General features: G+C 44.6%; 1 protein-coding gene across 21 annotated transcripts in view; it reads left to right on the top strand.

Moving 5' to 3' along the window:
* LOC122940860 (janus kinase and microtubule-interacting protein 3) overlaps positions 1-12699 on the top strand; it is a 123951-nt gene extending 111252 nt beyond the window's left edge. For 18 of the 21 annotated variants that reach the window (XM_044297708.1, XM_044297710.1, XM_044297703.1 and 15 more), the window contains 3 exons: positions 8078-8281; positions 11396-11461; positions 12649-12699. In XM_044297708.1, the coding sequence (XP_044153643.1) occupies positions 8078-8281; positions 11396-11461; positions 12649-12699 (321 nt within the window). The remainder of the gene's footprint in view (positions 1-8077; positions 8282-11395; positions 11462-12648) is intronic. The other 3 variants (XM_044297709.1, XM_044297700.1, XM_044297712.1) reach the window with 1 other exon arrangement.
* Positions 12700-13185: the final 486 nt, after the last annotated feature.

Here is a 13185-nt window from a genome sequence, read left to right as displayed (position 1 = left end):
TGCCGGGGCCCAATGCTCCTGGGGGGGCCAGTCAGTTCTAGCTATATCACTGCACATCTCCTTCTCTCCTCCAGGCCTGGCTCACTGCTGCAGCGGGCCGCCGGAGAGAAGGAGCGCAGGGAGCTGCGGTTAGTGAATGACAGGACCGCCGGCTCCCTGCTCTCCAGCAATGATAGGTGTGTGAGGGGGGCACTGGGGGGTCATTCATCACACTGTGAGGGCCCCTTACACAGTATAATGACTCCCAGTGCCCCCCATTTAGTATAATGATCCCCATTGACCCTCCATTTAGCATAATAACCACCAGAGCCCCCATTAAATATAATAACCCCTCGTGCCCCCTCCATACAGTATAACCCCCAGTGTGGGGGCGACTGGGGGTCATTATTCTGAATGGAGGGTCACTGTGGGGTCATTATACTATGAGGGCCCTTTACATAGTATAATGACCCCCAGTGTCCCCCATTTAGTATAATGATCACCAATGACCCTCCATTCAGTATAATGACCCCCAGAGCCCCCTCCATACAGTATTCCCCCAGTGTGGGGGCTACTGGGGGTCATTATTCTGAATGGGGGCGACTGGGGGTTATTATTCTGAATGCAGGGCCACAGGTAGTCATTATACAGTGGGGGGGGGGGGAATTGGGGGTTCATTATACTGTGTGAAGGGCCACTAGTAGTCATTATACTGTGTGAAGGGCCACTAGTAGTCATTATACTGTATAGGGGCCACTGGGGGTCATTATACCGTGTGGGAGCCACAGGGGGACATGTCAATGTAAAAAAATGCCTCATGGGGACCCACTGGGATTTATCGCCCAAGGGCCCACATGAACCTGGAGCCGGCCCTGGTTATCATTCCCACTTATCAAAACGGCATATCTATACTATAAACAATTTGCTACTGTCAGCACTGATTGGACAGCATGAGCCAATTGGTAACACCTAATTGTAAAAATGTATTGATAAATTTCATTGGGGAATACCAGAGTACCAGAGGAGTTCTAAGAAAAGATGCTTCAGAATTGTTATTCACAACTGAAATATTAAGTCTATAGGGGCAGACAGATGTTCCTTAAAGGAGTTATCCAGGATTTTGATATTTATTGCCTATCATCAGGATAGGTTATCCCGGCACCCCCACCAATCAGTTGCTCCGTGCCCTCTTAGGCTTTTTTCTAGGCCAGTGATGTCACCGTTCATCAATTACATGGCCTAGGCACATCTCAGTCTCATTCAGGTGAATGGCCTGAGCTTCAGTACCAAGCACACCGCTATCTAATGGACCACACTATGCTTGGCAAGCTACATACGAGGAGACCACAGCACTCACAGTTGGACACCCCAACTCCCAATCTGATATTGATGACCTATCCTGAGGATAGACCATCAGTAATAAAATCCCAGAAACCACCTTTAAATATCAATGTACTGTAAGGGATCACTCTCTCTCAGGGGGTCGCAATCACAGACTTCTCCTCTGACAATGGGGTTCAAGTCCAAAAGGTGGTTTATTTTGGCACTTCAGCACCATCACACACATAAATATACACCTGCCCGTCTGGGCTCTAACTAACACAGTAGTTTTCCCTGACACACCTCTAAGCACAGGTTTACACACAGGGTCACAGGCTCCAAGCCTTTAGATATACACCCCTTCCAGGACTTTTACTGTACACCTCGCCACAATACATTGGCTACATTGGCTAATATTGTCATTTCTATTCCAGTATTGACTAGTTTGAACTTCAAAAGTGTCGCTGAACAACTGACCCGCCAAAAAATTGGTTGTTTATTGTGTTATTGGTCATAGTAATTCTATGACTGGTCACATGCTGGCGGAGATCCCACCTGGCAAAGGATGTCTTACAGGCTACCCTCCAGATTAGCTCCCCTCCAGAAGGAAACACACAGAAGGAAAGAAGATGGTCAGCACACTGCTCGATGTTGAAGCAGCACGCGGACCTTCTTCTTTCCTTCTGTGTATCTGGCTGCGAGTCGGCCCCTCTGGCACCCAAACAGAAGATTCACTAAGCCTGCTGGAAGTGACATACCACCAATTACAGTGTTGTGCCTTTGCACAACCAGTTGAGGTAAGCCTCTACTCTAGCAGCTTTTCACGTAACCCTATGGTCCTTCACACAAGCGTTTCTCTCCTCTCTCTCTTCTCCAGAAAGAAATGCCACCTTTCAGTGCATGACCCATTAAAGTTAGTGACCAACCCATTACTATAATTTATTATTAAAGCGCCATTTATTCCATGGTGCTGTACATATGATAAGGGGTGTGCATACATAAAGCAAAACAAATACAATTAAAATTAACGAGACAAGTTACAAACTAGTACAGAAGGAGAGAGGACCCTGCCTGCGAGGGCTTACAATCTACAAGGTATGGAGGAAGGACACAGTAGGTCAGGGTAAAAGCTGGTCAAGGTGGTATAGCAGCAGGGCCACTGGTTGTAGACTTGTTTGAAGAGGTAGGTTTTCAGGTTTCTTTTGGATATTTCCACAGTAGTTGACAGTCTAATATTCTTGGGAGGAGAGTTCCAGAGCATGGGGGATGCACGAGAACATTTTTGGAGGCGATTGTGGGAAGAGGAGATAAGAGCAGAATAAAGAAGTAGGTCTTGTAAGGGTCAGAGATTATGTGTGGGACAGTACCGGGATATCAGGTCACAGATGTATGCAGGTCACAGGTTGTGTCAGTCTTGTATGTCATAGTTAGTGTTTTGTGCTGGATTCTCCGGGTAACGGGAAGCCAGTGAAGGTACTGGCAGAGAGAAGAGACAGATGAGTAACGGGGGAGCGGTGGATTAGTGGGCAGCAGAGTTAAAGGTAGATTGGAGGGGTGAGAGACTGCTATTGGGGAGGCTGTAGAGAAGGATGTTCCAGTAATATAGGCGGGAGATGATGAGGGCATGTACAAGCATTTTTGCAGACTCCCAGTTGAGAAATGTGCAGATCCGAGGGATATTATTGAGTTCAAGGTGGATGGGGCTTGGATGTGTGATTTGACGGACCAAGCAGAATCAAACAAAGGTTACTTTAAAGCAGTGGACTTGTGGGACCAGAAAGAGCATGCAGCCTTTGACTGTGATAGATATGTCTGTTGGAGGCTGAGAGAGATGGTGGAAAGATAATAAATTCAATTTCCTCCATGTTAAGTTTTAGAAAACAAGAGGACAAGAAGAAGGATATAGCTGATAGACATTGTGGAACTCTGGATAGTAAGGAGGTAGTAAGTGAGATCTGAGGTCCAAGCCCTCCATATACATTTTAAAAGAGTGTATTTTTTTGTTTTTTGTATGTTAAATATAGTATTTAATAAAAGGAAAATAAAAGTTATATTTTAATATAAGACCAGAAACAGGAATTATAGTCAGCAGACTATTGGAATATTGATTTGACCTCCTGGGTTTAGTGGGTCATCTGAAGTAGTGTAGATCTGAGCCTAGGAACATTTTGGCCAAACCATAGACTCCTCTAAAGGTATTACCCATAGGTAGCATTATAGAGATAGTTTTCTTCATTTTTGAGGAGAGGTAACTTTCAGTCATAGTGGAAAACAACAACATTTTACATACGATTTAAATGCCTCAAACACTGGCAAGTGGTCAGCCAACCAACACTTTAACTCCTTCAGGACCTCCACCGTACATGTAAGGCAGAAGTCCGGTCTTTAAACATGGCGCCCGTTCGCATGTGCAGTGGGCGACATAGCCGCCAGGTTCCTGCTATTTCAAATAGTAGACACCTGGTGCACATGTATGCGATCAGCCTAAAGATGCCATAGTCAAATTTGACCACGGCATCAGAGCAGTCCGGAAGTGGAAGCCTCACACTTCCGCTCCGGTAATAACGTTCCCCAGCTATGTTCGGGGAACCTGTTACCATTGCTCTAACAGACCGAAGCCTCAAGCAGGCTTCAAAGTCTATTAAATGAATATACCAATACAGGCCACTAGGTGGCATCACTGTATTGTTATATCGAAATTTAAGTGTTCAATGATTGCTATATAGCCATCAATGAACAAAATGGGCAATCTAATGATTGTCAGTTTTAGTCACCCAGGGTGACTTTAAAAAAGTAAAATAAAAAGTAAAAAAAAAAGTTTTTACAAATAATAAAAAAATATATAGAAAAGTTAAAATCACCCCCCTTTTGCTTAAAAATAAAAATACTTAGCCAATAAACTAATAAACATCATGGGCATCGCCGAGTGCAAAAATGCCCATACAATTAAAATATAGCAATATTAATGGCATCACAGGAAAAAAATAAAAACAGTCAATTCACCATTTTTTGTCACTTCAACCCAATAATTTTTTAAATAAAAAGTGATCAAAAAAGTCACACACTTCTTATTGGTATCACTGAAAACTACAGATCGCCCAGCAAAAAATGAGCTCTCACACAACCCCATACACATAAATACAAAAAATGTATAGGAGTCAGAATATTGTTATAAAATGTTTTTTTCTCAAAGGTTTTAATTTTCTTTTCAGTATTACCGTATTTTTCGCCCTATAAGATGCACCTGGGTTTTAGAGGAGGACAATAAGGAAAAAATATTTTTTATTACACCTTAGGTCAGACCATCAATTAGACCTCCAATGTTAATCAGACCTCAGCGGACAGCCCCAATCAGACCCCCAATGTTAAGACCCCAAAAAGACCTCAAATCAGACCCCCAATAAGACCTGAGCTCAAACCCCAATGTAAATGACTCCCAATCAGACCTCTGATAACAGCCCCATGCCTCTCATCACGCCCCATATTCAGCCCTTATGCCTCTCATCAGCCCCCATAATCAGCCCTTATGCCTTATGCCCCCATTATGCCTCCAGCAGCCCCATGTTTAATAAAATAAAAAAAACACTTACCTCTCCTGCTCCTGGACGCCAGGGCCGGACTGGGGATAAAAAACAGCCCTGGAAAAAGTTGTTCATATTATCAATGTAGACCAGCTTTTCCCAACCAGCATGCCCAGACAGCGTTTGGCTGTCAGGGCATGCTGGGAAATGTCGTTTTACAACAGTTGGAGGCATCCTGGTAGGGAAACACTACAGTAGACCATTATCCCATCCAATTGGGTCAGAACTAAGAATAATCAAAGAACTTTACTTTAAAGTAGAGGTGGGACAAATCAAATTTTTTTCAAATCCGAATAGGTTCTTGAATCTCTCGAATCTTTCGAATCTCGAATCCTACAAATCCTGTACATAAGAATTGTGTGAACGGTGTAAGAAACAAAGTGATTCAAACTCAATATTCTTTTAATATGAAAAAATAAAGAGTCCTTTTTTTAACAAAGTATTCGGATTTGGATTCGAAAGAAATTGAAAAAACAGGGTAATACAGCGCACATACCTCTTACATCCAGTGAAGTCTCTTTGACGTAGATCTTCTCCTTTCAGACCTTCAGATCAGACCATCATTTTTCAGCCATTTTTTCCGTCTCTGCAGTTTGACAAAAAATAAATCTTAGTTTACTACGTTTTCATCATTCTCACATCTTTTGGACAAATCATCCTACTACCCCCATACTGTGCTGCTGTGCTCCCCAATACAATACTACAGAAACAGATAAACCCTCTGATAATACTAGTACCACACAGAGCCCCCCATATAAAATACCCCTTCTTTGTGGCCTCAGTAGATGCCCCCATAGTGCCCCCCAATAATGTGCCAGTAAAAAGGGACCCCCATAATTCCCCCCAATAATCAGCCAGTAAGTGTCCCCATAAATGCCCCCCACATGTCCCAGTATCATAGTGCCATCTCACCCCCCCAAACTGCCAGTATCATAGTGCCATCTCTCCCCCCAAATGTGCCAGTATCATAGTGCCACCTCCCCCCCAATGTGCCAGTATCAAGTGCCTCTCTCCTTCCCACCCTCCATGTGCCAGTATCATAGTGCCACCCCCCATGTGCCAGTATCAAGTGCCAAACCCCCCATGTGCCAGTATCAAGTGCCTCTCTCCTCCCCCCATGTCCCAGTATCATAGTGCCATCTCGCCCCCCCCCAAAGTGCCAGTATCAAGTGCCTCTCTCTCCCCCCCCCCATGTGCCAGTATCATAGTGCCATCTCCCCCCCCATGTGCCAGTATCATAGTGCCATCTCCCCCCCAATGTGCCAGTATCAAGTGCCTCTCTCCTTCCTACCCACCCACCCCATGTGACAGTATCATAGTGCCATCTTTCCCCCCAATGTGCCAGTATCAAGTGCCTCTCTCCTTCCCACCCCCCCATGTGCCAGTATCATAGTTCCAAACCCCCCCATGTGCCAGTATCAATTGCCACACCCCATGTGCCAGTATCAAGTGCCTCTCTCCTCCCCCCATTTCCCAGTATCATAGTGCCATCTCGCCCTCCCCCAAAGTGCCAGAATCAAGTGCCTCTCTCCTCCCCCCCATGTGCCAGTATCGTAGTGGCATCTCCCCCCCTAATGTGCCAGTATCATAGTGCCATCTCCCCCCCAATGTGCCAGTATCAAGTGCCTCTCTCCTTCCCACCCACCCCATGTGCCAGTATCATAGTGCCATCTCCCCCCCAATGTGCCAGTATCAAGTGCCTCTCTCCTTCCCACCCACCCAATGTGCCAGTATCATAGTGCCATCTCCCCCCCCAATGTGCCAGTATTAATTGCCCCCCCGATGTGCCAGTATCATAGTGCCATCTCCCCCGCTCCAAATGTGCCATTATCAAGTGCCTCTCTCCTTCCCGCCCACCCACCCGTCATGTGCCAGTATCATAGTGCCAAACCCCCCCATGTGCCAGTATCAAGTGCCTCTCTCCTCCCCCCCATGTCCCAGTATCATAGTGCCACCCCCCCATGTGCCAGTATCATAGTGCCATCCCCCCCAATGTGCCAGTATTAAGTGCCTCTCTCCTTCCCCCCCACAAGTGCCAGTATCATAGTGCCATCTCCCCCTTCTAAATGTGCCAGTATCAAGTGCCTCTCTCCTTCCCACCTACCCCCCCAGTGCTAGTATCATAGTGCCACCCCCCCAATGTGCCAGTATCAAGTGCCTCTCTCCTTCTCACTCACCCCCATATGTGCCAGTATCATAGTGCCATCTCCCCCCTCCCAATGTGCCAGTACCAAGTGCCTCTCTCCTTCCCACCCACCCCCATATGTGCCAGTATCATAGTGCCATCTCCCGCCTCCCAATATGCCAGTACCAAGTGCCTCTCTCCTTCCCACCCACCCCCCCATGTGCCAGTATCATAGTGCTAACTCCCCTCCCACATGTGCCAATATCATAGTGCCATCTCCCCCCTCCCAATGTGCCAGTATCAAGTGCCTCTCTCCTTCCCACCCACCCCCATATGTGCCAGTATCATAGTGCCATCTGGACGCCGCTGCTCCTCACTGCCCGCGATCATCTTCCTCCCGCTGTCGGCTGTGCTGTGATCTGACGCGCACAGCGTGAGGTCACAGGGTGCCCTCACGCTGTGCACAGCCTTCACAGTCGACAGCCCAGGACCAGGAAGAGGTGAGTACAAAGCCTTCACCGCTTCCTGGTCCTCCGGTACTAAAGAGCGCTTCCATAATGGAAGCGCTCATTAGTATTCACCCCATAAGACGCAGGGGCATTTTACCCCCACTTTTGGGGGGGGGGGAATGCGTCTTATGGGGTGAAAAATACGGTAAAACGCAAGAAAAATTATACAAGTATGGTATCGTTGTAACCGTACTGACCTGGAGAATGAAGATAACAGGTCAATTTCACCATATAGTGTACAGTTTAAAAAAATATATAACTTTATCAGAATTGTGTTTTTTTTCCCAAATCTGCCCCATTTGGAAAAAAAAATACCGCTTCCCACTACATGGTATGCAATCGTAGATGGAACCATTAGAAAGTACAACTTGCCCAGCAGAAAAAGTAAGTCCTCATGAGGCTATGTGAGCAGAAAAATAAAAAAAAGTTAGGACTATGGGAAGGCGGGGAGTGAAAAACCAAACCGCAAAAATTGAAAATCGCAGGGTCCTCTAAAAATAGTGAATTATATCATTCATGTATGCCGTCAAGGAAACTAAAGGAAGGTTTTGGTCTTTACTTAGCACATCTTGGAGCTAGAAGCCATGTTATTTGACGCCTTGCAGCAAGAGTCTGGAGCCAAGATGTCTCAGCTTCTTTCAGAGGAAGAACAGGATAAGCTGAAGTTTGCAGTGGAACAGTGGAAACGACAGGTCATGAGCGAGCTCCGAGAAAGAGACGCACAAATCCTGCGGGAACGAATGGAGATAATTCAACATGCACAGCAGGTACAACATTGTCCATAATAATCATATGATAAGTAGCTGCAGAATTAACATACAATAGGAAGAGCAGCTGCAGGCACCCAAGGGATTTTACTCAATGGAAGCCCTACAGTCTGGTAAACTGTCCAATGTTCCAAAACAAAAAATTTAACAAAAGAGAGTCGCCAGCAACTTCTATCAGGGCTGTGCATTTGCAGTCAGTCAAGGCTAGGCAATAACAAAGCTCCTGGACTTTAACGCTCCATGTACCATACATTTCCAGAGCTAGTGCTATGTCCTTAAAGGGGTATTCCAGGAATTTATTATTGATGGCTTAGCCTCAGCTGTGTCCATATTGTAGTGGTCAGAGCTGGTTACTGCAGCTCCCATTCATTTCAATGGAAGCAGCGCTGTAGTAACTAGCTCCGACCACTACCCAACGGAGGGCACTGTGCTGACTAATGTCACCGGAGATACTGCACAGGTGTCGGACCACCACTGATCAGATATTGATGGCCTATGCTGAGGATAGGACATCCATAGTAAAATTCTGGAATACCCCTTTATTCTTTAGTGCCATAAATGTAAGGGCATATCATTACAGCTGACACCCTTCTGCAACAACCAGGATTGGAGATAACACTTATCCCAGCTGTGTAACTTCTTACATACTGCAGATGGAAATGGGTAGTGCGTAGCACTGGTGCCTTGCAGCACTGGGGTCTTGGGTTCGAATCCGACCAAGGACAATATCTGCATAGAGTTTCTATGTTCTCCCTGTGTTTGTGTGGGTTTCCTACGGGTTCTCCGGTTTCCTCCCACACTCCAAAGACATATTGATAGGGAACTTAGATTGTGCACCCCACTGGGGACAGCGAGAGATAATGTCTGTACAGTGCTGTGGAATATGTCAGCACTATATAAGTGAGTAAAATAAAAAATATTGCAGTGTACTATAAAAGCAAGCAATGATTATATGTCCTCTAGAGGGAATTTAATTTTTTTTTAAAAAAACAACATACAAAGGGGGTGATTTATGAAGAAAATTCGCCACTTTTTGGGCGGCAAAATCTGCACCTTTTCCCCACTCATGCCACTTTTCCGAGGTGGCAGAAAAAGGAGGCGTGGTGTGGGGGGGGCCAGATGTCACATCTCATTTACCATATTGTATGCTCACCAGCAAGTGAGCTGGTATAGTTTAAACGCGCATCTGCCGCCAGCACTGGGGAATTAAAACCAGAGTATAAATTGCTGGTCTTAATAAATAACCCCCAAAGTGTTCAAACAAAATAAATCCAACTTAAAAGCAAGCAAACCCATTTTTCCCTTAGAAAATAAGGAAAAATAAGGAAAAAAAATAACATAAAGATATTATAAAAAGACACATAATTGGTATCACTGTAGCAGACGAAACCATTGTATACTGTAAAACATACAGTAGATTAGATATACAATACAATATATTGTATACAAAAGGACTGGGCACACCTAGGGTATTGGGTCACTAACTTTATTTGGTACAGTTACTATGTCAGCCCCAGTTACAGGAGAAATCAATAGTTAAAAAAAAAAGTTAAATGTCCCCCAGAGGTCTTGTATGACCTTATGGGGGACACAAAGTGTAAAATAAAAAATAAAATTAAATAAAAAATAAAGCGTTTTGAAAAATAAAAAAATATTTCACATTTTATTATTTTTTTTCCAAATCTGTTGGGATTCGTTCTGGTAGACGCAGATGCAGTACAGAGGCAAATTACCAGTTCTTAAATCAAACTTCCGTGTTTATTTACACATAAAGCAAAAACAAAACGTCACTTTGCAGTCTTGGTGTTAATCCACATAGCAAAAATCACCTTGTTGGCAGTTCTGCCTTCAGCAGTCCATAGCAGGCTTTTAGGGGGCTTGTTTCCCTTACAGATGGGTCTCAGCCCTCCAGCACGGCACAAGCCTCAGATCTCAGCACACACACCTCCTGAGCTCCACTCTCAGACTGAGGTAATCCTCCTCACCTGGCAGTGCTGGCTGGTTTTTAGGCCTGGCAAAACCCGGCCTGGAATATGGGGAGTAGTCACCCACCCAGCACTTTGACTACTCCCAGTAAGAGCCATCCCGGATCAGCTATATAGCCATACTAAGGCCCTTTTCACACAGGCGAGAATTCCACATGGGTGCAATGCGTGAGGTGAGTGCATTGCACCCGCACTAAATCCGGACCCATTTACTTCAATAGGGCTGTGCACATGAGTGGTGATTTTCACGCATCACTTGTGCGTTGTGTGAAAATCACAGCAAGCTCTATATTGTGCGTTTTTCATGCAACGCAGGCCACATAGAAGTGAATAGGGCTGCGTGAAAATCGCAAGCATCCGCAAACAAGTGCGGATGCGGTGCGATTTTTATGCATGGCTGCTAGTTGACGATTGGGATCTGGACCCGATCTTTATTATTTTCCCTTATAACATGGTTATGAGGGAAAATAATAGCATTCTTAATACAAAATGCTAAGTAAATTAGGGATGGAGGGGTTAAAAAAAAATTAAAAATTAAACTCACCTCATCCACTTGCGCAGCCCGGCTCGTCTTCTTTCTTCTTCATAGAGGACCTGGGAGAAAAGTGTAAGTCTATGAAACACCTGTTGAGTGAAGTGCTCACTACACCCCTTAAAAATTCCTTGGATAGTATAGTTTACAAAATGGTGTAACTTTTTGGGGGTTTTCACTGTGGGGTTACCTCAGGGCCTCTTCAAATGCAACAGGTTTTTTTCTCCCAGGCTGTGAGCTGTGCGCTGCAATTGGCCAGTGCTGCAGCCTAGGAGAAGGAGACGCCCACCTGACAAGGGAAGACCCACCTACTATAACTTAAGGAGCAAAGGTACCGGAGCCTAAAACGGGAGAACGGAGCGGCGCCCGGGGATAATAGTAAGTGCAGTGAGATCCCCGGCGCCGCTCTATATGGCAGCATACTCAGTTCACATAGTTTATACAAGTGAAAGGTCCTCTTTAAAACCAAATGTCTGCATGATGTTCAGGCTATAGAAATAATAGCAATCAATGGAAGATCTAACATACAACCTGTGTGGTTCAATAGATCTTTCTCCAAAAGAGGATCCTCACTTTATTGCACTGTGTGTTTTTCAGAGAATAAAGGAGCTCGAGGAGCGACTAGAATTTCAGAAGAGACAAATAAAGGAATTAGAAGAAAAGGTAAAGCCGCGAGATAAACTTTCTCTATTATTATTTTCCATGGAGCAATTAGTGGTTGGGCCACATATTATTCGAAATAAAATATTTTTGGTAAAATTCACAATTTCCAATTTGTTTGAGAGAATATTTGCTTTCAAAACACTTTAGACATGTCAGACGTTCTGTAACAATAAAGCAAAAGCAGGTAATAAAAAAAGCAGGATCACGTACAACAGTCCATCCCATATGATTAGCTCAATCCAGGGGATCACAAATAAAGCAAAGATGGACGTCAGCATTCTTCTTAAATCTGGATTTTTAGTGCCTTCATCCAAAACACCATGCGACATTTCAGTCTTAAAGGGGTTGTGCACGAATGGAGAGGGTTTGGCAAACCTTCCCCCACTTGGCTGGACCTGTAAAGGGAAGATTACGTACCCGTTTCCCTGCGCCGGCTCCTACTCCTCCCGGCCTGCGATCCTCCACTGGGCTCCCTTGCTGTAAACATACGGTTTGACATTGCCGCAGCCAATAACTGGCCGCGGTGGTGACTGCCCCCTTTACGTCATGACAAATGATCACATGATGCAAGGGCATTCGGTCTCCACTGTGGCCAGTGATTGACTGCGGTGATGTCAAGCCGGATGTTGCATCGAGGGAGCCCAGCAGAGTATCGCAGACCTGGAGGAGAAGGAGCGGGAGCCAGCGCCGGGAAGCAGGTAAGTAATCTTTTCTTAACAAGTCTGGCCAAGGGGGAAGGGTTTGCCAAAAACACCCCCATTCTTGCACAACCCCTTTTCTCAAGCCAATTTTCCATCTTCTTTGAGGCAGATTGGTGTTTTGAATGAAAGCACAGTAGGATCTAGATTTGCCAGGAACACTGACGTTCATCTTTGCTTTATTTATGTCCATTATCGGAGAGAATTCCAGGTGTTGAGACCCCCCACCCAATTTACCAAAAATGATCTCTTTTGGTGGTAAATGCTTTCTTCTCTGTCTTTTGAGTTGTAAATTGGTGGCCACCATTTTTATAGATTCCTCCGAAATAAATCACAAAATTTTCAGATTCGCAAGAATCTAAATTTTTGGGGAATCTCATAGCTAATTTGATTAATTTAGATTGAGATCGATTCTCTCATCAATCACTTTGTTATCTACTTGAGATATATTTCTAACGTGTCTCTTTTCTTTCTTCCCCTTTGTTCCAGTTTTTATTTTTGTTTCTATTTTTTTCTTTAGCTTTTATATTATGGTCTTAGATCTTACGCACTTTGTACAAGGTAAGAGTCCTAAAAGACTTAGAATATTGGAGTGAGTAGAATACACATAAAAGTATGAAAATAAAAGTGAACTGAAAATATTACCATGTATGAGAGATTAAGTATTTTAGATGACAAGCACACCATGGTTTAAAGAGCCTATGTCAGCATGATCAACCCTACTAGTATGCCTAGGGTTGATCATGCTGACACACCTTAAACCATGGTGCGATCGTCAGCTGTTCTCAGTGGAGTGGAGGTATCTGCCCTCAGCTCCGTCTACTTTATTACTTTCATATAAGTTGCTTCATCTACACATTTATAACTTGTATTCATTCCTACATATAAGGGCTCATGCACACGGGCGTTGCCGTTTTGCTATCCTTAACTTGCAGATCTGCAAAACACAGATACCGACGGTGAGTGTTCTGCTATTTTTTGCAGAATAGAATGTCCTGCTCCCTATAGAACTTTCCTATACTTGTC

This window comes from Bufo gargarizans, chromosome 6, assembly GCF_014858855.1.
Source record: "Bufo gargarizans isolate SCDJY-AF-19 chromosome 6, ASM1485885v1, whole genome shotgun sequence".
In the NCBI taxonomy this organism is placed as follows: Eukaryota; Metazoa; Chordata; class Amphibia; order Anura; family Bufonidae; genus Bufo; species Bufo gargarizans.
Note: the sequence above shows the minus strand (reverse complement) of the source record. Positions and strands in the feature narration are given on the sequence as shown.